This window comes from Melitaea cinxia, chromosome 14 (genome assembly GCF_905220565.1).
Source record: "Melitaea cinxia chromosome 14, ilMelCinx1.1, whole genome shotgun sequence".
Taxonomy (NCBI): Eukaryota; Metazoa; Arthropoda; class Insecta; order Lepidoptera; family Nymphalidae; genus Melitaea; species Melitaea cinxia.
In genome coordinates this window covers 16,375,837-16,402,257 of record NC_059407.1, presented here as the reverse complement: position 1 = coordinate 16,402,257, position 26,421 = coordinate 16,375,837, and the positions used below count along the sequence as shown (strand labels likewise).

Below are 26,421 nucleotides of genomic sequence, written 5' to 3'. Positions count from 1 at the left end.
AGTTGGTGACTTCACATAATATTGGATGCGAATATCAGAACACAACTAATAATAACAGTATTTGTGAATATCACGCTAGTGGCACGGGCCCCCTCTTGTGAAGTGACTCAAGACCCGGCGTGTTGACGTAGAGCTGGTGGCACGGGCCTCACTCGCTAATGTAATGAGAGTGACTTACAGCCCGGCGTGTTGACGCAGAGCTGGTGACACGGGCCCCCCTCGCGTATGTAATGAGAGTGACTCACAGCCGGGCGTGTTGACGCAGAGCTGGTGGCACTTGCCCCACTCGCGGCACTCGTCGCGGTCAACGCACGTGCGGTTGTCGGCGGCGAGCGCGAAACCACCGGCGCACGCGCAAGCGCCGCCGCTGGGCGACGCCACGCACTTGTACTCGCACTCCAGGGCCGGGCACGACAGCGTCGCTGTAACACGTAATTGCTTCATTTCCACCGAAGAACTTTAGAAACTGAACCAAGGTGACATGACCAACATCTTTAACATTGAAATGCGTAATATAATCAAGACGTATTTCCAAAAAAAGTAGAACAGGCACCTTATCCAGTCTGACACTGAAAGAACCCAATAAAAAGATTAGTGGAGACAATAAACATAGTACTTTGTGAATAATTTGTATTTACTCACAAACAAAAAAAAAAACGATTTCAATTACATTTACAAGTAATACGTAGGTAGACAAAAAAAATAGTCAGATCTCAATCAACAACTTTTATACATACGTACATTTAATCAAACACAAATACTCACACACAACACTCACACCCGAACACACATGCACCAAATTAACATTTTTTTATTATCTGATAGTACCTGGGTGACTAAGCTTAGCTCGGTATTTTTAGTAAATCGTGTTTTTTGGAAATCATATTTAAATAGGAATTACATATTGATAAAATATGAGTAATATTTTCCGATTTTACTAACATAATAATAAAAAATATAAGCTGGTTATTTAAATAAAAAATCATGAATTCAATTAGAAAAAAAAGGAAAAAAAAAATAATCGATCTGTGGGGACATTGGGATTTGAACCGTGGACACCTGAGTTATTACAAATTTATTGACAATTGCGAAATTTACCTTCGTATTCTAACGATATCAGCTATTTTTTCATTACCTAAGAACAGAGTGCCTACTGCCTAGTGCGAGTTTTATTCACAGAAACATGAGAGAAACGCGTTTATACGTGAAGATTATTTTGCATGGGAATTTAAACACTGCAGCCTAGACGATAAAGAATACTATACGATACAATCGATACAGAGTCATCTAGCGGAAAACGCGAGAACTAGGTTGAAATGCCGAATTTCCCATACAAAATAAAGTTAAAATTTACGCCCGTTATTGTGAGACGGATTAAACAAAACTCGCAGTAGGCACTCTGATAAAACGACATTTTCTAAAAACGAATCCTACTCGTAGCAATACCGATTTAGCATCCCCGAAATCCCCTGCATAGGTACTAAATTTCATGAAAATCGTTTGAGCCGTTTCCAAGATTCAGATTATACAGGGTTACAGGAAAAGTCGTGCTAGATCCGTTAAGGGCATGAAGTACCCATCATTTCTGACTTATTTCACTATGAAATACCCTACCCTAAACTTAACCCTTTTCGAGATATTCGACTTTTAATTTTTTTATTGAAAATTGCCGATTTTTAGGTTACTAAATTTAATTTTGTTTATTTTGTGTGTTTTATTATAATTATTATTGCATTTTTACATCTCTAATAAGATGCTTTACGTCGTCGATCATTAAAATAGTGCATAAGTTAATTGAAAAGGCCGTAGTAGACAAGTGAAAGTTAAGAAATTAAAAAAAAATATTATAAAGTTTAATTTTCTCTATGGGATATCTAAGAAAAATATTATGGCAGTTGATCGGCAGATGTGTTTTAAAATATCTACGTTTCATCAGCTATCTAACGAGGTATAACAATCTAGGGTTTTATTTAAATGCATTGAAAAAAACTTAGTTTCATAGGCGACAGTGGAGAAGAAAATTAATACTTAGCCCTAAAAAGTAAAATAAAACAATAGGTAAGCATGAAATGTCATTTATTAAATCAGGTTTTCACACAACTTTTTCTTACTCTACAGTTCATGTTCAACATGGCCGCCTCTGTTTCTAATACATTGTCGCATCCTTCTACGGAGACCAGTCTTCACTACTCGAGTGGTCAATGTTGTCCTCATTTTATTTGCTGCATCCACAATCCTTTCTCTTAATTCTTCCACAGACGAAACTGGATTTGGCTCGCTGTAGACAAGACTTTTCATGCGCCCCCAGATATGAAAATCCATGGGGGTTAGATCCGGACTTCTTGCTGGCCATGGTAACGGCCCACCTCGTCCTATCCATTTGTTTGGATAACTTGTGTCCAGCCAGTCTCTGACACTTCTCCTGAAATGGGCAGGGCAGCCATCATGTTGGAACCACATGTCCAGCGTGAATGTGTGGATGGCCTAATGGCCATCCACACATGGAGATAATTCTCCAATTATTTGATTGGACCTTACTTTCTCCCGGACAATCTAAATGGGGAAAGTTATGAAAGGAGACTTGAGCCATTTGCTGGGTGATCTGCCACTCAACTTGATCAGGGACATGTGTCAACATGATGGCTGCCCTGCCCATTTCAGGAGAAGTGTCAGAGACTGAAGAGAGAGAGAGATGTTGAACATGAACTGTAGAGTAAGAAAAAGTTGTGTGAAAACCTGATTTAATAAATGACATTTCATGCTTACCTATTGTTTTATTTTACTTTTTAGGGCTAAGTATTAATTTTCTTCTCCACTGTCGCCTATGAAACTAAGTTTTTTTCAATGCATTTAAATAAAACCCTAGATTGTTATACCTCGTTAGATAGCTGATGAAACGTAGATATTTTAAAACATATCTGCCGATCAACTGCCATAATATTTTTCTTAGATATCTCCCATAGAGAAAAATAAACTTTATAATATTTTTTTTAATTTCTTAACATTCACTTGTCTACTACGGCCTTTTCAATTAACTTATGCACTATTTTAATGATTGACGTCGTAAAGCATCTTATTAGAGATGTAAAAATGCAATAATAATAATAATAAGACACGCAAAATAAACAAAATTAAAGTTAGTAGCCTAAAAATCGGCAATTTTCAAAAAAAAAAAAAAATCAAAGTCGAATATCTCGAAAAGGGTTCATAGTGAAATAAGTCAGAAATGATGGGTACTCCACGCCCTTAACGGATCTAGCACGACTTTTCCTGTAACTCTGTATATATGTGTGTATATACAAAAATTGCTCGTTTAATAGTATCTGATATATATTGATTAATGTTTTACCACCACGGTGGACAAGCAGAATACCAAATAACATCTAACACTACCCAGGGCCATTACGACTTGTTTTTTTAAAACTTAAGTATTACTGGCAATAAACTATTTTGTATTTTTGTATTTTGTATAAACGACTTTAAATTTGATTATTTCCTTTTTTTAAACTTGATTTTGGCAAAGTTTGTTTTAGAAACAAGATTTTGGCAAGACAAAGTTACTAAAGGGTTGTGGGCTCAGCGTATTTTAAGATTATCAATTGCTCCATGACGGCCGCTAAGTCGCTTGACTACTTTAAACTGTTTATTTTCCTTATTCCTCGCGCTGTTTAATATTCAGCAACTAATTTAACAATATTATTTTTTGCGACCGAATAAAAACTCGATGATATATTTAACCTCCTTTATTCTTAATTTTACACAATAAAGAACTTTCTCATAAAAAAAATTGCCGGCTCATAACTATTTAGTTAGGTGTTATAAAAATAATCAAAATGTAACTATTAATCTCTTTTTAGCTTAAAGAAGAACTTAAGAACTGCAAATTTAATCGCTTTTAACCGTTACAGTATTATTCGATTGTGGATTTCGCGGTTAAATGTAACTAACCTAGGTCTTTCGTGTCTGTCTGAGCAGCGACCGCTACCAGTAGCGTTACCACCGCCAGCAGCCAGCATGCCTCCCTGGCGCCCACCATCTTTAAGCCACTGCTCACCACATCACCACCGTACACACTGCCGCTGACACACACAGGCACAGTTCTTACAATAATTTCAGCATAAACCTGTCTAGTAATTCAAACTTTTGCACAAGCGTGGAAAGTTTAACGCAGTTTCTCATGTATGTAAATGTTTTATATTTTTTATAATTAGTAAGTGTTGTTGTGAACCCTAGCGGCGAAAAGCCACCACGTTGTACGAACGCGCAACAATAACTGCCGGGCTGCCGGCCAGTTCAGTGCCGGCAGTCTTTATCGCGCCCAAAAAGTATTGCGTCAACGGGCTAGTCAATAATTAAGAATAAAATGCATTATTGCGTCTCTTAAAAGTCAGTAATATTTTAACAAATTAAAAAAAATGACAGATATTTACCACTTTTCCGCAGTAGTACAAATTACTATAGGTACTTTGTTTCTGGCAGGGTGCACGTTCTTACGGGTTTCCCTTCCTGTGTCAATAAATAACAATCTTCAGGATCTTTGCTATAATGCAAGTAAAATGCAGTAAATAAATAAATAAATAAATAAGTGTTCCGAGGGATCAATTGTAGCTCTATTTCTTTTTCTAATATGTATTTATTAATTTATTTATTCATAAGTCAACACCAACAAGTAGTACAACAATAAATACAAAATTAATAAAGTAAACATCGGTGTCTAGATAATTGCCTACTTTTTTTACAGGTGTCCTTAAGTTACTAAGCATATCATCAACATCGTAATAAGTCACATTAAAAATTGTCCATGTAGCATACAGAAATGAATATAGCATAATATATGAATGTATGTATAAATGATTTCCCATTTTATGTGTTGTGTGTTGTTTTGTTATGATGCATTTTATTTTAAGTGGTATTTTTAGTCGTAGTTAATTTTATTTTTAGTCGGTATAATTAACTTATTTATATAACTTATTATACCGACGTCAACGATGCTCTATCACGAAAAAAAAAAAAACTATAAATATTAAAAAATAAAAATAAAATTATAAAAATTTGTGATTCCGGCCAGGATCGAACTGGCGGCCTTCCGCGTGTAAAGCGGATGTGATAACCACTACACCACGGAACCAGCCACATGGATAATTGAAATAGCGGTAGTATTATATTATGCAAGTACCATTAATTATTTTGGTCATTTGTTGTTACGTAAGCGTTACACTTGTTTTGATTATATAAAAACGTGTCATATGATACTACATAACATATGACCTTAATACATTTTATTTAATAGACTGTCGAGTGTACATAAATACACGGTTATGATTCTACCAATCTGTCTATAATTATTATTTGTAGGATGACAATTAAAATGTATTTTTGAAGCCTAGTTTAATTAATCCGAACGCTCCAAACTTCTCATAATCAGAAGAGGCCTTTGCCCAGCTGTGGGACTTTTACAAGTGGATAAACTAATTTATTCATTCATTACACATTGCTTGAATGATTTACACTCGAAATCCTTAAATCCAAAAGTCATTTGCAAGATTTAGAAAGCACTTCCATATCATATAATTCAGTGACTAGATAGGAAAACCCAACGCTATAAGAGTGGCGTAGCGTGCTTTTTAGGGGCCCTGTATGAAATTTAGCTAGGGGGCCCAAAAGAAGGGTAAAGATTTCTCACAAAAGAAACAAAAATGCTTGCATTAAATTAAAATAAATATTTACTGACTATAAGTTATCACTTCCTCCTAGAAATTGGGAATCCAATTAAAACAAAGTAAGTTTTTGACATCCCGGCAAGCACGAAATTAAGTAACATCGTTGATAGTATTTTACTTTTTTTTTTTTGCTTAAACACACTAGGCCTGTAGCCCGTATCATTGATACGGCTAATACGGTGGCAGCTACGCCCCTGGATATAAATAATAATCAAATTTTAGTAATTGCTATTTTTAAGATATCAATCAAACCTTTTCGATTTTTCTACTCAAAAAACAGAGACGTGGCTGGAGACGAAGGAAAAGCAGGAACCACTCGCCACAAGTGCTTATATACTAATGAACTAAGCCCTACTCATCTGATCCCCACATAGATACATACACAAAACCATACGTCACAAGGACCGCGCTAATAAGCAATGCCTAGCAATATCATTACAGCCTATACAGTCCACTGCTGGACATTGGCCTCCACAAGTTTACGCCAAAAATAACGTCAACTCATGTGTTTTGCCCATAGTCACCACGCTGGGCAGGCGGGTTGGTGACCGCAGTATTGGCTTTGTCGCACCGAAGACGCTGTTGCCCGTCTTCGGCCTGTGTATTTCAAAGCCAGCAGTTGGATGGTTATCCCGCCATCGGTCGGCTTCTTAAGTTCCAAGATGGTTGTGGAACCTTGTTATCCCTTAGTCGCCTCTTACGACACCCACGGGAAGAGAGGGGGTGGCTAAATTCTTTAGTGCCGTAGCCACACAGCACCTAGCACCTAGCAATAAGAAAAAAGCAATTATGCACCAAAAGAAATTAATAACATTATATATGTTAAAATATTTTTTTTATAATACCTACATATTATGGTATGGTAATAAAGAAAATTTAAAAAAGTTTACTCAAAAGTCCCTTACATCATTTACTCCTGTGTAAGAGATCCTTAAAGATACAACATAATATGGCAAACACCTCTATGGCCCATTTGAGTAACAGATAAAGAAACTTGAATATCTAAATGTCCAATAGCACCAGTCACAATAAGCTAAAATATATCTTTTTTTTTGATACTCTAAAATTCTAAAGGCGGTTTCAAACTTTCAAAACTCTCGTAAGGTTAAGTGTGACCTTAAGAAATGGAGATAATCAGTTTATTTGAAATATCCAGATTATATCTTGCGTCTTTATTTACATCCAATATAAAAGTTTTAGAGTGTAAAATACTTTAAAACAAAGTCGTTTAAAAAACCTTTTTATTAATAAGGGATCGTCCATTAATCACGTGAGGCTCGGGGTAAAGGGGGTGTCTGGGGAAATGTCAAGATATATCACGTTAAGGGTGGAGGGGGTCATTATGAACATACAATCAATAAGCACCCTGCAACTTTCTTGTCTGTCTGGAAATTTGTATAAAGAGCTGTTAACTATTAAACTACTAATCGAATTTTCATTCGGTTTCCACAAAAAGATTTCATGAAGAAGATTTAGGTACATATATTATTTAAATGGCTAAAACGGTTGAATGTTTCTACGATACGTCATAAATTTAAATCTTCCGCTGAGAATTTTATATAACTTGTAATAATGTCACTTCACTATAATTTTTCTGAAATATATAAAAATCAAGCCTCAGCTCAAAAAAAAAAAGAAAGAAATCAACCGACGAATAAAATGTTCTAAGCACATTGTAATTAGTTTTTGTAATCTAGTTATCTAGTAGTGCCTTATATGTCACTTAGAAAACAATTAACTTGTAAAACAAGAATGCTTAAAAACACGCACAAAAAATTAAAAATTTTCATTTTCAAAGGTTCCCATTATGCTCAGATATTGTTTTTCTTACTGGTTTAGAAAAAAGGAGCACTTTGAGTTAAGATACAGTTATACAAAATTAGTTGTAAAACTGTGTCTATCTCCTTGTGAACAATAAAATAGCTTTTTAATATATAAAGGGACAAACGTGAACGCGTCTTTCAATTATGACAGGTTCTAATAGGCTAAAAATTTAAAATGTCGGCGCTGTCAAATGTTGAGTGATGAAAGTCAATTGAATCAAAACATACTTTGCTAAACTTTGCTTTGTAGTTTGATAATTACGGACTTATTTAAATGAATTTTAAGCGTCTCAATGAAAGAAATGCATAATTGTTAGATAAATAGTACATAATATAATGTTTTAAACATTATACTTTCTTTACTGATGTTAAAATGTCTGCCGAACAGCCGGATCTTTTATTTTTCGATACGTTTTCTCACGATACGAGTGAGGTATGAAGTTTTTTATTACCATTATAATTTTTAAAGAATAATACTTTATTTTAATTAAGTTTATTTATATTAAAAAAATTGTTTAAGTGTATAATACACAGTTGTGTTAGCGATTGGTGATCATGGTATGAAATGTATCAAAACAGATTATATTGTTAGCATTCTTACTTATACGGGACTTATCTCGGACTCGTCCATAACCATGGCGTCTGCATCATTGAGGAAATATCCGGAGTTTAAAATAAATTACAACCCATTAGGTCCCACCTAAGTATTGTGAAAGCTTAAAAAGATGATTATTTTGTTTTTACAGGAATTAAATTTGGACTTAGTCCAGTTTCCAAAGTCAGTATATGTACGAGAAATACGTATTATACCTCTTGGTGCTCGAGTCGAAGGGGACTTTCCTGGTGGGGTTAGGCTTGGAGCAACTAACCCAACGAAATTTCACATTGATTTCTTCGTGAATGACCTGAGTAAGCCTGGTGCCTCAACATTCGAAGCTCTTGGAAGTCTTGATTATTGTCAGAATGGACAGATACATATGGAATGTGGAAGTGAAGTGGAGCAATCAAGAATTCCGACTGATGGACTCGTACTTCGAGGTAATATATTGTACATATGCCAAGACGTACCTTATAGAGTACATAACATACATATAAACAAGTATGTTATCTGTATAGCCATAATATTGACGTTAGCGCATCAGTCAACTATACTGGCTGTTGTGCTTGTGGTCGTAAGTTCTATCCCTGCACACGACCAACATTTGTATTTTCCATATACGTTTGTTGTTGTCTGAGTGTTTGTGCTTGTGTATTGTGTGTTTGCAGGGAAAATCCTATTGAGGGCTGTTGAGTGTGAAGGGTTTATGTATTTATTTAAATATTGTCATGGACCATCCATGACAATATATGTTTTTACTACTGAAATTGCAAGTTTCTGTAACAAATATGTGCCAAACTCTCAATATTAATTTTTAAAGTGTTTTGCAAAATAAATATTGTACTTTGTAAAAAAATCATCACTTCAGCCTGTAATATCCCACTACTGGGCATAGGCCTCTTTCTCCACGTAGGAGAAGGATCAAAGTTGAATCCACCACGCTGCTCTAACGCGGGTGGGCATATGGGTGGGTGTATATATTCCCTACTATGAGTAACGATCGCTATCAGGTGTACATGATAACAACCAAAAAAAAAATCATCACTAATTTTTAACCGACTTAAAAAAAGGAGGAGGTTACTCAATTCGACCGTATATATATATATATATATATATATTTTTTTTTTATGTATATTCGGAGATAACTCCTTCGTTTATGAACCGATTTTGATAATTCTTTTTTTAACTAAACATTTTCTTATGACCTCTAAAAATACTTTATGTTCTACATAACTGATTGGACTTATCAGTAATAATGTGATGTTGCCTGTATCCTTCCTAGATAAATATGCTATCAAGTCCTAAAAATTTTTTTCGATTTGAACCAATAAGTTCTGCAGATTTTGGCAATAACTAAGTTTTTTTTTTTTTTTTTTTTATTTGTTCAAAATACAAAAAACAAATAGTTAAAACTTATACATAAGCCTGCCACGAAAACTCACAAGAGCTTATCCGGACAAGCCGCCGCGTCGCATATCATATTATCATATGATATCTTTATCGTACCGTACCATGTTATAGCCATTAAATTAAAACTAAGGTAATTACCAAAATTTTGTAACTATTAAACGCTTAAAGATTTTAGTAAATGTTCTTTTAGTGATCTTCTATATTTTCGTTTGTCCAGGTATAACTCTTGTAGGTTTTCGGGAAGTTCATTAACAAATGCAGGTATAATAGTGTTTAACATTCTAGCTCCGTAAAAATTCCTAGCATTCGGCACAACAAATTTTTTTGAGTTTTGGATATTTCTTAGGATATTGGGTCTACATTTTTCGATTAGTAAAGAAGGATCATTAACTTCATTTAGGATATTGAATTTCACCAAAGTAAATACATCCATGACATTACAATATTTAAAAATATCACTTTCAATCAAGATACGTTTATTTTCAAATTTTGGGATAATGGTTTTTAATAAACGTAACTGTAAAGCATAAATACTATTTAAATGTGTTTTATAGGTCCTACCGTAGCTACTCAGTCCATAACTGATAACAGATTGAGCCAGGGCTAGATACAGTGTTCTACAAATTTTATATGGGAGCTTATGTTTCAATATAAACAATCTACTAAGTAGAGATCTTAATTTAGAGCAGACGAGGTCTATGTGAGGCTTCCAGCTAAATCTGTTATCAATAACGATGCCGAGATAAGTATGTTGATTTACTTTTTCTAACAGTGGACATTGACAATTCAAACTAATACGACTACTATGGAAACATTCATGAGTGTGGGCCATGATAGCAGGGGAGGTGATAGGTACGTTATGGGAAGAATGTATATGTATAAATTTAGTTTTTTGAGCGTTAATCACCAGTCCAACATCGTGGGCCCATTTACAAATAAGATTATAATTGCATAATATTTTAGTTTTGCATAATATTTTCAGCTTCAGATACTGATCTATGTGCCGCAATCAAACAAGTGTCGTCGGCAAATTGATAAATGGAGCCTTGTTTTATCAAATTACACATTTCATTAACATAGAGGAGATATTCAATTGGCCCAATTACAGATCCCTGTGCTGTGCCATTTGTGGTTGGATACATATTACTATAGCAATTGGCAACTTTAACGGTGGTAAAGCAATTTGCATGATAATCTTTTATTAAATTTAGTAAAGGGCCTTGAATTCCATTTTGTTGTTGTAGTATATGTCTGGCATGTTATATAAAATAAATCAGTTGTCAATGACGAGTCGTTTGAATATACAACATGGTGGCAGCGGTGGGATAAAATATTAAATATATTCGGTAAAAATGGCATTACAAATGTATTAACAAAAAAAGGTACTTCTATCTATGTTTAAAGCAATATTAAATAAAATTGTTGATTAAAATTAAAGTAAACGGTTCACAAGATGGAGCATGCACGGCCGCCATCAGAACTTAAAATTGATGGCGTTGGGGGGCCCGTTAGCAGAGCAGACGTCTGGAAAAAGTGGAAGCAACAATTTCTATTGTTCATGAAAGCTTCAGGTGTGTATTCGGAATCATCAAGTATTCAAGCCAGCTTACTTGTAAATCTTATAGGTCCCGATGGATTTGATATATATCAAACTTTTAATTTTGAACGAGATGAAGATCGCGATGATGTCAATATCGTATTAAAAAAATTTGATGAATATTTTGGAATGAAGTCAAATGTGACGTTGATGCGATATAAATTTTTTTCACGAAATCAAGAGCTTGGAGAATCTATTCAACAATACGTTACAGCTCTCCGTCTACTGAGCAAAAATTGTGAATTCTCTACATTAGAAGAAGATTTAATAAGAGACAGAATCATTTGTGGTATACGTCAAAATACGGTTAGGGATCGATTATTAAGATGCGAAGAACTTAATTTAGAAAAAGCGATGCGAATTTGTCAAGCAGAAGAAATAGCACAAGAAGGTGGACAGCAAATGGGCAGTACAAGTGAAAATACTTCGCATGTGGATACTGTAAAAATGAGACGCCGTGACCAAGAAGTAGCATGTGGGTGGCGATCCCGCACGCGGAGCAACAATCCAGCAAGCACTTCGTGGCGTAATACTGTTGGCGTTCCAGGATCATCAGCAATTATTACCTGTATGAGTTGTGGTAATTCACGGTGTGGGAGGAAAGATGAATGCCCTGCACGATTTATAAAATGTTTTACGTGTGGCAAACAAGGTCATTTTTCCCGTCTCTGTAATTTTAATCGTAATTCAACTCGTAATATAGGTAAATTTAATCGCGTTCATGAAATTGAATGTAACAATAATGATCGAGATAGTGATTCGACAGATGATAATTTTCAGATTAGCGTTGTTGAAGAAGGAAATAAAAAAGGTGAGAATTGGTTTCAGAAACTTTCTTGTGCGCATGGAGTAGAAAAATTTAAAATAGATACAGGAGCGGATTACAACATAATATCTTATAAGAGGTTTAAAGAGTTAGGTTTTAATGACGAAATAATAATAAAAAAGACACTAGCTTTACATTCTTATACTCATAACTCTATACCCCTTAAGGGCATTTGTATTATTCCTTGGACTTACAAAAACGTTACTTACAACCTTAAATTCGCAATAGCTGACATGATCTGTAATAGTATTTTAGGTTATAAATCATGTGAAATGTTAGGATTAGTAAAACGTATTTATTCTATTGAAATGTCAAATTATGATGACGTTTTTAAAGGATTGGGATGCTTACCTGGCAAGTATCACATAGTTGTTAATAAATCTATGGCGCCTGTTATATGCGCTAGTAGAAAAATTCCTCACAGCTTACGAGATCGTTTGAAAGTGGAATTAGAAAAAATGGAAGAACTAAACGTTATTAGAAAGGTTACACATCCAACACAGTGGGTTCACCCATTAGTCTTAGTCGCTAAAAAGAATAATGGTATTCGTATATGTTTAGATCCTCGTGAATTAAATAAGGCGGTGCAACGATCACACTTTCAACTACCAACTGTATCTGAACTGGCATCTCGATTACACGGAGCACGATTTTTCTCTGTACTCGATGCTACTGCGGGGTTTTGGACTGTGGCGCTAGACGACGAGAGTGCAGATTTGTGCACTTTCAGCACACCCTTCGGTAGGTACCAATTTCTTCGTCTTCCATTTGGTATAAATTGTGCATCGGAAGTTTTTCATGGAAAATTAAAGCAATTTTTGGAAGATCTTGATGGTGTTGAAAATTATATTGATGATATTATTGTGTGGGGTGAAACGAAAGAAATACACGATAATCGTTTGAAGGCATTGCTTGATAGAGCTAGGCAAATCAATTTGAAGTTTAATAAAGATAAATGTAGATTTTTTGTTGAAGAAGTTAAATACTTAGGGCACGTATTTAATGTCAACGGTATGAGACCAGATAGTGAAAAAATTAAAGCGATTAAAGAAATGCAGGTTCCAAAGGATAGGAAAGATTTAGAAAGATTTTTAGGTGCAGTTAATTTTCTATCAAAGTTCATTCCTAATCATTCTGAAATAGCAGTTCCGTTGACGAATCTTTTAAAAAAGGATAATTCGTGGCGTTGGGAAGATAGCGAACGCAACGCATTCGACAACTTGAAAAAGGCAGTAACGAGCTCGAGCGTTTTAGCACTCTATAATCCGACTCAACCGATTGTGATGTCAGTCGATGCATCGCGTAACGCCTTGGGAGCAGTTTTACTACAAAATGGTCGACCGGTTGAATTTGCATCTCGTACACTTACAGATGCTCAAAAAAGGTATGCCCAAATTGAAAAAGAAATGTTAGCGATTGTTTTTGCGTGTGAACGGTTTCATCAATATATTTACGGACAAAGTCGGGTCGTCGTAGAGACAGATCATAAACCGCTAGAAAGTATTGTTAAAAAGCCATTAATGTCTATTCCAGCACGTTTGCAACGCATGCTTTTAAGAATTCAGGGATATGATTTAGTTGTGAGATATGTTCCAGGAAAATATATGTATATAGCTGATATGCTATCTCGAGCAGCACTACCGGATCTTTATAGTAGTAAGATTCACGATAAAGTTGTATGTCAAGTGAGGATGGTTGTAGAAGGTATGCCAATATCGAATGATAAATTAACTTTAGTAAAAAGAGAAACCAAGCATGATTTAGAGTTACAAATTTTAATGAAATATATTGATTTAGGTTGGCCAAATCATAATTACAACGTTTCTAATGAAGTTAAACATTACTGGTCTATAAAAAATGAGTTGAATGTTGTCGACGGAGTTATATTCAAAGGTAACTTAGTGCTGGTTCCAAGAAAGCTGCGTAATGAAATGTTAAGAATTGTTCACGAAGGTCATTTAGGCATTGAACGTTGTAAACGGCGAGCAAGGCAGGTTATTTATTGGCCAAATATCTCACATGATATAGAACAATACGTCAAGCGTTGTAAGACATGTCAACAATATTCAAACGCTCCTAGTAAAGAACCTATGATACCTGTAGATATTCCCAATCTTCCATGGAGTAAAGTGGGTTCTGACATTTTTGAGTTAAATAAAAAATATTATCTTATATTAGTAGATTATTATTCAAACTTTGTTGAAGTTTGTAAAATAAATAATTTGTCATCTTGCACAGTGATAAATAAAATGAAGGAAATATTTGCAAGATTTGGTATTCCAAGTATCGTTATAACAGATAACGGAACGCAATATTCCAGCAGAGAGTTTAAAATGTTTTCTTTTGAATGGGGATTTGATCATGTTACTTCTTCTCCTAACTATTCCCAATCAAACGGAAAAAGTGAACGAGCAGTCCAAACTGTCAAGAAGATGTTAAAAAAATCACTTGCGAGTAATGAAGATTTCTTTTTAGCTCTACTTAGTTATAGGAACACGCCAAGAGACGAATTAAGCTCACCAGCAGAGTTATTAATGGGTCGAACGTTACGTTGTCAGCTGCCCGTTCATCCTAATATATTGAAGCCTAAGCTTGTCAATCCTTTAGACTATAAAACTATGCTCAACAAACAACACAAAACTAAATTATATTATGATCAGCGTTGCAAAGAGCTTGAGGAATTGAAAGGGGGTGATTCCGTCATATGTATAGACGGAAAGGTTAGATATAGGGGAAAAGTTGTCGGACACGCTAATACTCCACGATCTTACATTGTACAAAACAGTGTAGGTAAAAGATTTAGACGTAATCGTCGTCATCTAATAAAATGTAAAAGTGACTTAAATTGTAATGACGGAAAGGACAAGAGTATTGAAATGTATACTGACGCTAATGATGTAAGCTTTGCAGACGATGTTAATGAACCAACGTGTTCTCATAGAGATGAACAAGTTTCTAGAAAGTTTACATCACCTAGACCTTCAAGGAAAGCAAAAGAAATTGCAAAGCAGCGTTTAGCTCATTTATTTAATTAGTCTTTACTTAATTTTTTAAAATGCGGAAGGAGAATTATTATGATTTTGTATGATATGTTAATTATATTTTATACAAACGCCATATTGCATTCATATAGCATAGCAGAGTAAAGTTATTTTATTGTTTGTCATTTAATATATATTATGATTTTGTTTTGTTCTGTTTACCATAATTAATTACAAGTACATCAATTATTTTAGTTTTTTGGGGAAGATGTTGTAGTATATGTCTGGCATGTTATATAAAATAAATCAGTTGTCAATGACGAGTCGTTTGAATATACAACATTTGTGATAGTTTACTGTATAAAGTATTGAAATCTAGCATATCAAAGGCTTTTGAAAAAAAATAAACTTGATGATTCCGCTTGTGATATCCCACTTCGCCACGCCACTTTCTCAATGTAGGAGAAGGGTTATAGCTTAATCTACCATGCTGCTCCACACAAACTGGTTGGTTAAAATCGTCAGCTTTATAATATTAGTTTATATGAATTATTATATGTTTTATTGTTTGTAGTCAGGGTTCGCCAAACCGATTCATAAAGGTAACCGTTTGAAACGGTTACCGTATGAATCGGTTACCGATTGAAAAGGTTACCGTTTTATTTCGGTTCCAAAACCGTAATAAAACGGTTACCGATTAAACTGTAATACCGAAATATAACGTTATGTATTTCGGTTTTAAATGATTCGGAGAAGTACAGAGGGTAACAAAATCTGTGAGCCATCGTTTGAAATGAAGAATCTGTAATGTTCCTTTGCCTTTATTGATAATGCTTGGTTTTTCATAAGACTGGCTTCTTTAACTATGAAAGTAATTAAGTTTTTTGTTTTGAATTATTCGTTATATGCAATGTAAACATTAACGCGAAAAAGAGATGAAAACTTGCTCGCGCCACGCCCGGGGCCTGTCGTCTATCACAAATAAATAAGTTTTAAGTAAAATCACGCAACACACGGGAGCGAATGAGATAGAGATATGGTGTACGTTCGGACCGCAATCCGAGCTAGCGCAGCGCAGCTACAAGAACGGGAATTGCCCGCTTAAACTTACGACGCGAACGTTATGCCTACTACCGGTTTATTTCGATACTGTATTACCGATATGATTCGGTTACCGAATGATTCTCTTACCGTTATTTTGATTCGATAAGTACCGTTTTATAAAGGTAAATAACCCATATCGGAATATCCCTGTTTGTAGTCATTGAAATAAGAATGAAATAGGGGTTAAAAGATACAGAATACTTTTCCCGTCAATATTATATATAAGGGAATGCAGAAGTAAAATATATATATAAAACATAAAGTGTATGTGTTCAGTATAATATGCAGATTCAGATCAAGTACATGCAAATACTTTGAAAAGATTTTGTTCTCATCCGATACCAAGAAAGATATATAAAATGAAAACTGTAATGTTAACGTTATTGGTTTGTCTTAAAAAAATTAAAAATATTAATCATCTATTTTATTAATAAAAATAATTTTAATTTTAGCTAAAAATGTTTAAAATGAATACTATAAAAGTAATAATAATGTACGAGAATACTTTATTATCTTTTTCAGGTTGGTACACCACAATCACATTAGCCGTCTATGGTAATTTGACACAAGTTCTACCCGATGCTCCTGTAAGCGTGAACCCTCCACCAAATGTTCAAAGACCTGTGTCTCGGGAAGTTAGTGCTTTACCAGCAAACGTTCCACAATCATCAGACTGGAATCCAGAACCAACCAATCCGATTCCAGCATATACTACCAATGTTGCTCCAAGCAATCCTGAGACATATGGAGCTGCTACTTACCCAGAGAACTACGACAATCAAATGTATAGGAATGAGTATTATGAGAACGAAGGGCCGAAAGATCCAAGGACGTACCACCACATGGAGGACAATGAGTGGGAGAAAGAGAGAAGAGATATCAGTTGCGAAAGAGAGGGAGACAGGATGCGTCATAGTCCACGTTCTATGGAGTTGGATAGAGATAGGCGTGACGCCAGGAGTCGTAGACGTTCAATCGACAGAGGCAGGAGCCGTGAATCGTCTCGTCATCGCGATAGGAGTAGGGAGTTGGATAGAATCCATTCAAGGTCGCGTAGTCGGGATAGGGATTATGTCGTCAAAGGCGAATATCGGCCTTTAAGCCGTTCAAGGTCTCGTAGTATTGACCGTGACCGTGACTGGGATAGGGGTTCGTATAAAAAGGATGATTACCGCAGACATCGTGATGCTTCATACGACAGATCACGCGGTGCCTCCTACGAACCACGCTCGCCTTACGACAAGAGACCACCGTCGTACGAACGCAAGATACCGTATGATAAATGTGCACCTTATGAAAAAAGATTGTCGCCATACGACAAAAGAAGCTCTTCATATGAACGTCGCGCACCTTCCTACGATAAGCAAACTCCGTACGATAGAAAAAGGCATTCGCCTTACAGTCGCATGCGAGGCTCGAGCTATGGCAGTAGATCTCCAAGCCGTGATGATCCTAGGAAAAGACCGAGAACTCCGCCTGGTGAAAGTAGGCGACCCATGTCTCCGAGAGAAGGTGAAACGACCAGCCCCATTAATTCCGTGCGATCAGAAGAAGGGGCTGACTATGATAGAAGCGGTAAACAAATACCACGCATCGATTTCTATCATCAAAGCTACAGACACAAGAGTTCAATTAGAAGCCCTTCTCAAGAAGTTGATACTGCATATGTTGAACCACAACATTCTAGTTTAGTTACTGTTCCAATTGTTGATACAGCGGCCGCAAAGAACATAGAATCGCCAAACAGGAACTTAGATGAAGATAGATCGATGGACGCAGAGCCATTTGAGCCTATCTTATCAGATGAAGACATTTGTGACGATATGGATACTAATTCTTATATAGAAGTGGATTATGATATGACCGAGTATTGCAGCGTCGATGATATTATCAAATATTTCAATCCTTTCAAAGCAGAATGGAAAAAGTATGAGCACGTCAATAAAATAACCGAACTTGCAGATGTTAAAAGAGAAGATGTAAAAGATGTTATGAGCGCAAGTTTCGATGAACTGTGTCAAGCCAATGTTGATCTGTCTAAAATATCAGAGATTACAACAGCAGCGAAAAGACGAGAACAGAAATTTTTCTCAAACACCTTTCTTGAAATTGATAATTCGTCGAGGGAGGACTGGGTTCACCAATGCGAACAATTATTCGTCTCCCTAAACAACCTTTGTAAAAACACCGATATTATACTCAGAATATTCCGCATGTATAACAGATCGGAGACATCTGATGAATTTGCAGATATTTATAATCTTCTGGTAACGTTCTGTAGGATCGGATTGAACTTCGATTTTGCTCTGGCACAACAACAGCCTACGTATAAGATACGCCACATGAAATGCGGTATCCGTCTAGCTGAAACGCTAATGTCTCATCACCATAATGGCCAGGTGATGAAAATGCTATTGAATAATGGTATAAATATTCCAATGCAGCTTTTACAAATGTATTCTAAGGAATACATGGCTTTAAGTATTCGTCTGATGATACTGAAATCTTTAAACGCATGTTTGTCATCGAAAGAAGCTATAGATCATTTCATGCAAAATTCCATATATCCGAAATTTGATAAAAGTACAAACGACAACACCAAAAAACCAATGAATGGTTATCAGGCCTTGATAGCGATGATGCAGGCTAATCCACTAGGAAGAATCAAGTTTGCACTGAGTGCACTTTTGAAAAAACTTAACATATATGAAGCGTTGAGTAAACTACATGATTTAGTATTGAAGTTCAACAATTCTGCTGCAGAGAACAATCAGGCAGAAGATGTTGAGCTGTCGGAAAGCGAAATAAACTTTATTGTAGATTCTTTCGAAGAAATACTTTATATGTATCGCTCGCAGTGCTTTCACCTCTCTCAGCCCAAACGATTTCTACCCGTTTCTGCACAATTCGAAATAAGCAAGGAATGCTCTAACGAAGTGCTTCTACAATTCTTTGAAATTCATCACACTCTTGAAGTCTGTCTATATTTGTTAACTTGTCCAACAACATCTAACAATTTGGTCATTACAAGCCCAATATACGATCTTGTTTTCGAGCTAGTTAACTCACACAATGGTCTTAAATTCTTGTACAAGAATATGGAAATGAGTGAATTGCTCTTCAAGATACTAGAACATCCGTATGGACAGCAAAGCGCCGAAGAGACACCATATCCTCATGATAGTACATTGAGTAATTATAGCGACTTACAAATTGTTGGTCTGGAGCTTGCGTATAGGTTAAAAGCTATGTATTACTTGCAGTCGATAAGTGACTTGCAAGCTGGAAAGATGGATGAAAATGAGCTCATCGACAGACTGCAATCTTTGTACTGCCTCAGTTTTGGTAGTATCGGAAAAACAGCTGTGCCAAATATCATCGTCATGGGCGAGAACTCTGAATGTCTAATGGAGGTATTTGAGAATGATTTGAAAAGCAAGAGTAAGAGTGATTCGCCTTCAAAACAAAAGTCACCTGCTAAGGGCTATGCTATAGAATTGATAGTTTCAGCTGTTAGATATGCAGCTAATGTTCCATTTTTAAAGAAATATGGGCAAAGATTGATTAATGTTTCAAAGGAGCATGATAGATTTGAACCAAGTGTATCAAGTGTTCTACAAGAAATGATCCCATATTTGAAACCCGTAGAGAAACCTAACGTACTGTCGGGAGAGGATTTGGTAGAATGTGTCGAAATATTAAAAACGAGTCTAGAACATTCAGCGGATTTACCCGGCGAATTGATGACTTGTCTAAGAATTTTACGTCATTTTAGTATTTCCGATTATGAGCAAAACGTATCAGTAGTTTGTGAATCTCCTGTCGAAGAATACGTCGAGCTTAAATATAAATACAACGTCTTACAACTATTTTCTTTAGATGGTGTTGCTCATATATCAGGAATACTTGACCGCTTAGTAACGCATTTCGATCAGCCGAGTATGCACACTTCATTCTTTACATCAGTTCGAGGACTACAGTTAGCTCAAATGCTGCTACCTTGCTTGAGGCTACTGGATGAAATGCTAGCGAGGGTTGTTCGCTGTCGGGGACCTAGATTTAGAGACCTCACCGCTGCGCCGATAATACTGAAAACTTACGGGATAGCCAAAGCATTTCCCGTTGGATGTATTGGATATAGAACTGCGGCAAAAGCAGCTGAGGCTGCTGTGAGGGCGTTACTTGCTTATGCTCAACCGATAGCTGATGATGCCAAGGATGGTGACTCAATACGCAGAGGTCCCTGGACATCTCTCTGTTCAGAAGTTATATCCTATATAATGACTGCTCCCTACACTTTCGTTCCTGGTTTGTTGATATTCTCCGAACTCCTACCTTTACCGCTACCAATGCAAACCAAAACTGCGCCATCAGATCGTGAATTAGCAGATGCAGCAAACGAAAGACGCATGTGGTCTGCCCATTTGCATGCATTATCAAACGATTTAACTGACATGATACAAATAATATGTATGTCGACGTACAGGCCTGTCGTACATATGCTTAGGCGAGTTTGCGTTCAAATAGCAGATCTTGCACCGAATACTGCAGCCACGGTTGCTAGAGCGACCGTTGGAGCTGTTATGAGGGAAATGAAAGAGGGAGAACCAGCTAACGCTAGTATGGCTAGAGTACTCGGATTTCTAGCTTGTTTAGTTTCTCACGCTCCCGTAAAATGTGCTGTTTTGTATTCTATGACGACTGGGTCTCCGAAATCTCATGATATTCAAACGGCTCTGTGTAATATATTGACCGTGTCAAGTTTGTCAAACGAACATTCCGCAGCTCAGGAATATACTGCACATGCTCTGGCAGCATTTTGCGATGTTGAAGTGACATTGACACCAGTCACCGGTGCCACTGATGTCATATTGGCTAATTCTTTGCCCAGTAGAGAAGCATTGGCCAGTTTTCTAGACGCTACAGCGGAGTGTCTCCAATCCGCTACTAAAACTTGTGCTGTTGCGTCATCAGTGCTACGAGCTTACTTCGTGTTGACGGAACACGAATTTGGATTCCAACAATTTAGAAAATTTGTAACCAAAAGAAAAGAAGCTTTGGGAAAATATTTTAAGTGGGCGTTGGATGGTTCGGGTGAAGATAAAGCAGAGTGCCTAAATCTGTATATCGATTTAATAAGAATATTGAAAGTAGAAGAGGGAGAGGGTGCCCTTGGAAGAAAGAGTACCCTAACGTTGTCCGAGATGGCTGACATGGTGGGCTACTCCTGTTCTGACGAAGATCATCCTATTCTAAGCCTGGAGAAAATACTAAAGGTAAATAATTTTTTCATGTTTAAAAAGCATTAGAATTGATGTAGACTGATTATGTCTACATAACGCTATCAATGAATTGAGTTTGAGGTTTTTGTCTGGCAGCTCACAGCTCAATGATGTAGAAAACGGACATCACTTTTTCTCTCGTATTCGTATAGAAGCCAGTTTTGCCAATACTGAAAACAACATTTTATACAATCTTATACTTATAAATCTAGATTGCAATAGTCTTAACTCTAATGCAGAAGCCTGCTTTCATATAACCATCTATTTACTTGCATTGTATATAAGTTTTTTTGGATGGAACCTTGCAACTAAATTTTGAGTCATATATCTTCAACCGATTGAGTTGAATGACAATGCATGGTCAGCTGTGTGACGTAAGTCTCAATCCAATATGGTGAAACAAATAAGATTGCGGACGATTTGTTTTAATAATTATCTTTATCTACTCGATTTCAGGAACGGAATTCCGATGAAGACGTCCTCGCAAACGCCAATTTCCTGATCACTCATATACAGAAGCTGAAGACAGTGGAGGAGGCACCGACCGAAGCCCCGGAGGCTTCGCTACCGGCTTCCGAACCCCTGGTGGCCCAGTTCGCGGCACGCCAGATTTATTGTATCGGAGATGCCAATGACGAACGTTTGACTACAAGCTACTGGTTGAACGTCCCCGCTGCCAGTGGGGAGGACGACGTAAATGATAATGAATTGGTGTGTACATGTTGATCTATATAACTCAATGTGTGTTAAATCTCATATGAGTGTAAAAGTATTTACGTTTAGGAGATGAGTAATTGTAGAAGAAAAATAAAACTTACGCAGTTGGGTGAAAGTTCACTTTCTGGTTGTAATGATTATTTTGTTATTGTGACTTGTAGGTTTAGAATTGAGTAAGTTTAAACTGTTATTAAATATATCACTTAACACAGTGAAGGCTATAAAATATCACACTTGTACAAAAAATGCAATCTACAAAAAGATTTATTTCGCTTCGAAATGTGTAAGTTAATCACTACCAAAGTAGTGCTGTGTGTATTCCTGAGCTACAGACTCAGGATTGTTAATCCACTAGTCTTTACTTGGGTTATTGTAAATGCCACGATGTCAGGTGTAACGCGTGTGCAGGTGTCGTGTGACATTTTGGAGATCGCGCGCTCGCAGCTGTCCGGCGGCGCGGAGGCGCTCGCGGCCGCCGTGCGGCGCCTCGCCGGCTGCCGGGACGTGCGCCCCGAGGCGCTGCCGCCCGACGACAAGCGCCCCGCCGGTGAGGCACACACACACACTCCCTCACACAAACTCCCTGACACAAACTCCCTCACACACACACTCCCTCACACACACACACACTCCCTCACACGCACACTCCCTCACACGCACACTCCTTCACACGCACACTCCCTCAAACGCACACTCCTTCACACGCACACTTCCTCACACGCACACTCCTTCACACGCACACTCCCTCACACGCACACTCCCTCACACGCACACTCCCTCACACGCACACTCCCTCACACGCACACTCCCTCACACGCACACTCCCTCACACGCACACTCCCTCACACGCACACTCCCTCACACGCACACTCCCTCACACGCACACTCCCTCACACGCACACTCCCTCACACGCACACTCCCTCACACGCACACTCCCTCACACGCACACTCCCTCAAACACACACACACTCCCTCACACACACACACACTCCCTCACACACACACTCCCTCACACACACACACTCCCTCACACACACACACACACACTCCCTCACAAACACACTCTCCCTCACACACACACACACGCTCCCTCAACACACACTCCCTCAACACACCCTCTCTCGCACTCACACGCGTATTCCTGTGCAGTGGCGCTGAGCCGCCTACGCGCGGAGGGTGGCGCAGACGCGTTCCGCTCGCGGCCGCCCAACACGTCCCGCCCGCCCTCGCTGCACGTCGACGACTTCACCGCCCTGCACCAGCCCTACTCGCTGCCCATAGCCCGGTGAGTTACCTACATTACAAATATTGTTTTCCTACTAAGATAACATTGGCAAGTCATAAAATAAATACTGTTTTGTTCCAAAAGGTCTAAATTTTTATGTATGTCAGAATTATGTATTTAACTGTCACTAATTGTAAGACAACGTTGATAATTAAGACAATTCATGTCTGAACTCTTTTTGATACGATACGATACTCTTTTTGATACGATACGATATTTATGTATGCTTGGAAATATTTTAAAAAGTTTATTTATCCATTGTGAGTTTTAAAGTAGGATTTTCGATTGCCATGCCTTGAAACAAATTTTACATAAACAATTACTTGTAACACAATTCTAGAATCATTATAATTGTCAAGATTCGCACAATTAAAAAGATCAAAATTTATTTAGTAACGCCATCTGTTACATAATAAAAATAATAAATTAAATAATGTCGTATTAAAATACAAAACATATTAAGTACTTCCATCTAATGTAATAATTATTTAAATTGTCAAAAATTAGACTGTCTGATGTCTCCGTACAGATGCCGTTATTCTAATGGAAATGTTATCGTATACACATAAAATCGGTGTATTGACTAGGCTCATATAACCGGGAAGCGAAAAGGAAATATAGAGGGCGCTGCTGTGGCCAGCAGTTTTACGCTTATCCACAAACCCTAAAGATGGCGTTCGGAAAAATATTATTATTTTTAACCGACTTAAAAAAAAGGAGGAGGTTACTCAATTCGACAGTATTATATATATATTTTTTATGTATGTTCAGGGATAACTCCGTCTTTTATGAACCGATTTTGACAATTCTTTTTTTGTTGGAAAGAAGATATTTCTAGTTTGGTACCGTGATAAGGAAATCAGGATCTGATGATAGGATCCCAGAGAAATCGAGGGAAACTTGAAAATCCGCATAATTTTTTACTGGGTGTATCGATTTTGATGATTTTTAAATTTAATCAAAAGCCGATGTTTAGCATGTGGTCACATTTAAATTTCATCGAGATTCGATTACAACTTTAGGAGTAATCTTTGATAATGCGTATTTACTTGACTATTTTTTCGTCTACCTACGTTGTATTACTTGTCGATATAATTGAAGTCATCAATCAATTAAGAATAGTTCTTATATGTTTTCTTGAAACACCGGTGTCGTATTCCAGCGGCGTGCGGCGCGGCGCGGGCTCCGAGCGCGGTCGCTTCGGAGCTGCGCACGCGCACTACCGCCAGCTGTGAGTAGCGCACACACGACACACACACACACACATACACTGTATTCAAGCTTCGTTGTCCCGAGGCCTCCGGACCTCTAAATTCGGCCCTGTTTTTACGTATAAATTTACCAAAACTATTTGCTGTGTGGCTACGGCACTAAAGAATTTAGCCACCCCCTCTCTTCCCGTGGGTGTCGTAAGAGGCGACTAAGGGATAACAAGGTTCCACTACCACCTTGGAACTTAAGAAGCCGACCGATGGCGGGATAACCATCCAACTGCTGGCTATTTCATACACAGGCCGAAGACGGGTCGCGTCTTCGGTGCGACAAAGCCAGTACTGCGGTCACCAACCCGCCTGCCCAGCGTGGTGACTATGGGCAAAACACATGAGTTCACGTTATTTTTGGCGTAAACTTGTGGAGGCCTATGTCCAGCAGTGGACTGTATAGGCTGTAATCATGTAATGATGATTTATATAAACAATTTTGAAAACTTCTAAATCTTCCAGCTTATTATGTTACATTTTTTGGTCAATACGCTGTGTCTCACACCTTAACGTATATATTTGTTAGGAGCATTTATTTCGCCCTCAAGTCTAAACGAGTAATATTTGCCTCCGAAACTACGACACGATTTTGAATAAGACATAATACACACACAATGACACGAAATATTTCTGGCCTGTAAACTATCTCATCCAAAAGTGTTTATTTTTACTGGGGACATTTTGTCCCATTTGTCAAAATATTTGAAGTAAAATTTCTTTACGTACGCTTGATTTGGGGAGTGAGTTGGCGAATGCGTGACGAGAGCGTTACGAAAAGTGTGATCGGACGAGGCTAACGGAGCAAGAGAACGAGAGAGGTGCGAGCACAAGTTTTCTTTATCTCTTTCTCTCATAGCCGGTTACGTTTCGTATATCTAAGATATAGTGCAGGCCTATTGTGCAGAAGTTTTACTTCATTCGTGTGGTCTAAAGCACACTCGTTTTTTTTTTCATCTTATTTGTCTAAGTGTTATGGCCATGGTCAAGATGTATTTGGGTGGGTCTAAGCGTCGAATATTTGTCAAGTATTGAATATTGTGTGAGTGAATACAAGCACACTACTGTTACAGCAGGGGTCGCGGGGCGTGGGAGGTGGGCGGGCACTTCGGACACTTCGCGGCCTCGCAGTACATGATGGGTGAGACTTTTTCGTTCCTTAACTTTTTATTGAAGAAATATAAATGAAGTTGCTGAACCGTCTCACTTTATTCTATCTCGTTAAGTTCTTTGCCTTTTTCCATTTTATGCTCAATTCCTTACTCTAAAAAAACTGCCGAATCGGTCGAGCTGTTCTCGAGTTTTGAACATATATAGTTTTTTTTGTTTGTTTTCCTCTAATCAAGTCTACTTAACAATTCTAATAAATAATCCATGCATGTTTTAATTAGAAAGGCGAGTTAGAGAGGGGGTGGCTATATTCTTAATGTCGTACCTACACAGCACCTAGATTTATAGTATACATTTTATATTTATTGTCTTAAAACTGTCGTATGTTATTTTTATTGATTCAGTCTGTAACGCTCCACTGCTGGGCATAGGCCTCTTTCGCCATGTAGCAAAATGGTTTGTATTTGAACATGTAATAACAAGCATGTGTATATTTCCAGGTGGCATGGGGTGGGGAGGGTCCCGTATGCAACGTGGACCGCGGCATCGTTCCTTCATGAGATGAAACTAATATCTGCATTCAAATTTAAAAATAAGGAAAATAAAATATTTCACAAAATTCAGTCTTTTAATAACGCCCTCTAGTGTCGATAGTATAAATGTGATCTTCATTTTATGGATGTTACTTTGAAATGTAACAAAGTCTTA

General features: G+C 37.3%; 1 protein-coding gene and 1 non-coding gene across 2 annotated transcripts; one reads left to right on the top strand and one right to left on the bottom strand.

Annotated features, from left to right (window-relative positions):
• Positions 1–5,055: 5,055 nt before the first annotated feature.
• Trnav-uac lies at positions 5,056–5,128 on the bottom strand. Its single transcript has one exon. It is a non-coding gene; the product is annotated as a tRNA-Val (tRNA).
• A 2,788-nt stretch (positions 5,129–7,916) lies between these two features.
• On the top strand, positions 7,917–26,332 carry LOC123659459 (protein virilizer). Its single transcript, XM_045594673.1, has 9 exons — positions 7,917–7,976; positions 8,290–8,581; positions 16,582–21,335; positions 21,798–22,052; positions 22,467–22,605; positions 23,209–23,344; positions 24,507–24,575; positions 25,677–25,744; positions 26,214–26,332. Exons 1-9 carry the CDS (start codon positions 7,917–7,919, stop codon positions 26,276–26,278), a joined length of 5,838 nt encoding a protein of 1,945 aa, XP_045450629.1. The 3' UTR covers positions 26,279–26,332.
• Positions 26,333–26,421: the final 89 nt, after the last annotated feature.

Coding starts and splice junctions, on each gene's coding strand:
- LOC123659459 (XM_045594673.1), top strand. CDS start 7,917: ATGTCTGCCGAACAGCCGGATCTTTTATTTTTCGATACGTTTTCTCAC. Junction 21,336..21,797: donor GCCTGGAGAAAATACTAAAG/GTAAATAATTTT, acceptor ACTCGATTTCAG/GAACGGAATTCCGATGAAGA. Junction 23,345..24,506: donor TACTCGCTGCCCATAGCCCG/GTGAGTTACCTA, acceptor GTCGTATTCCAG/CGGCGTGCGGCGCGGCGCGG.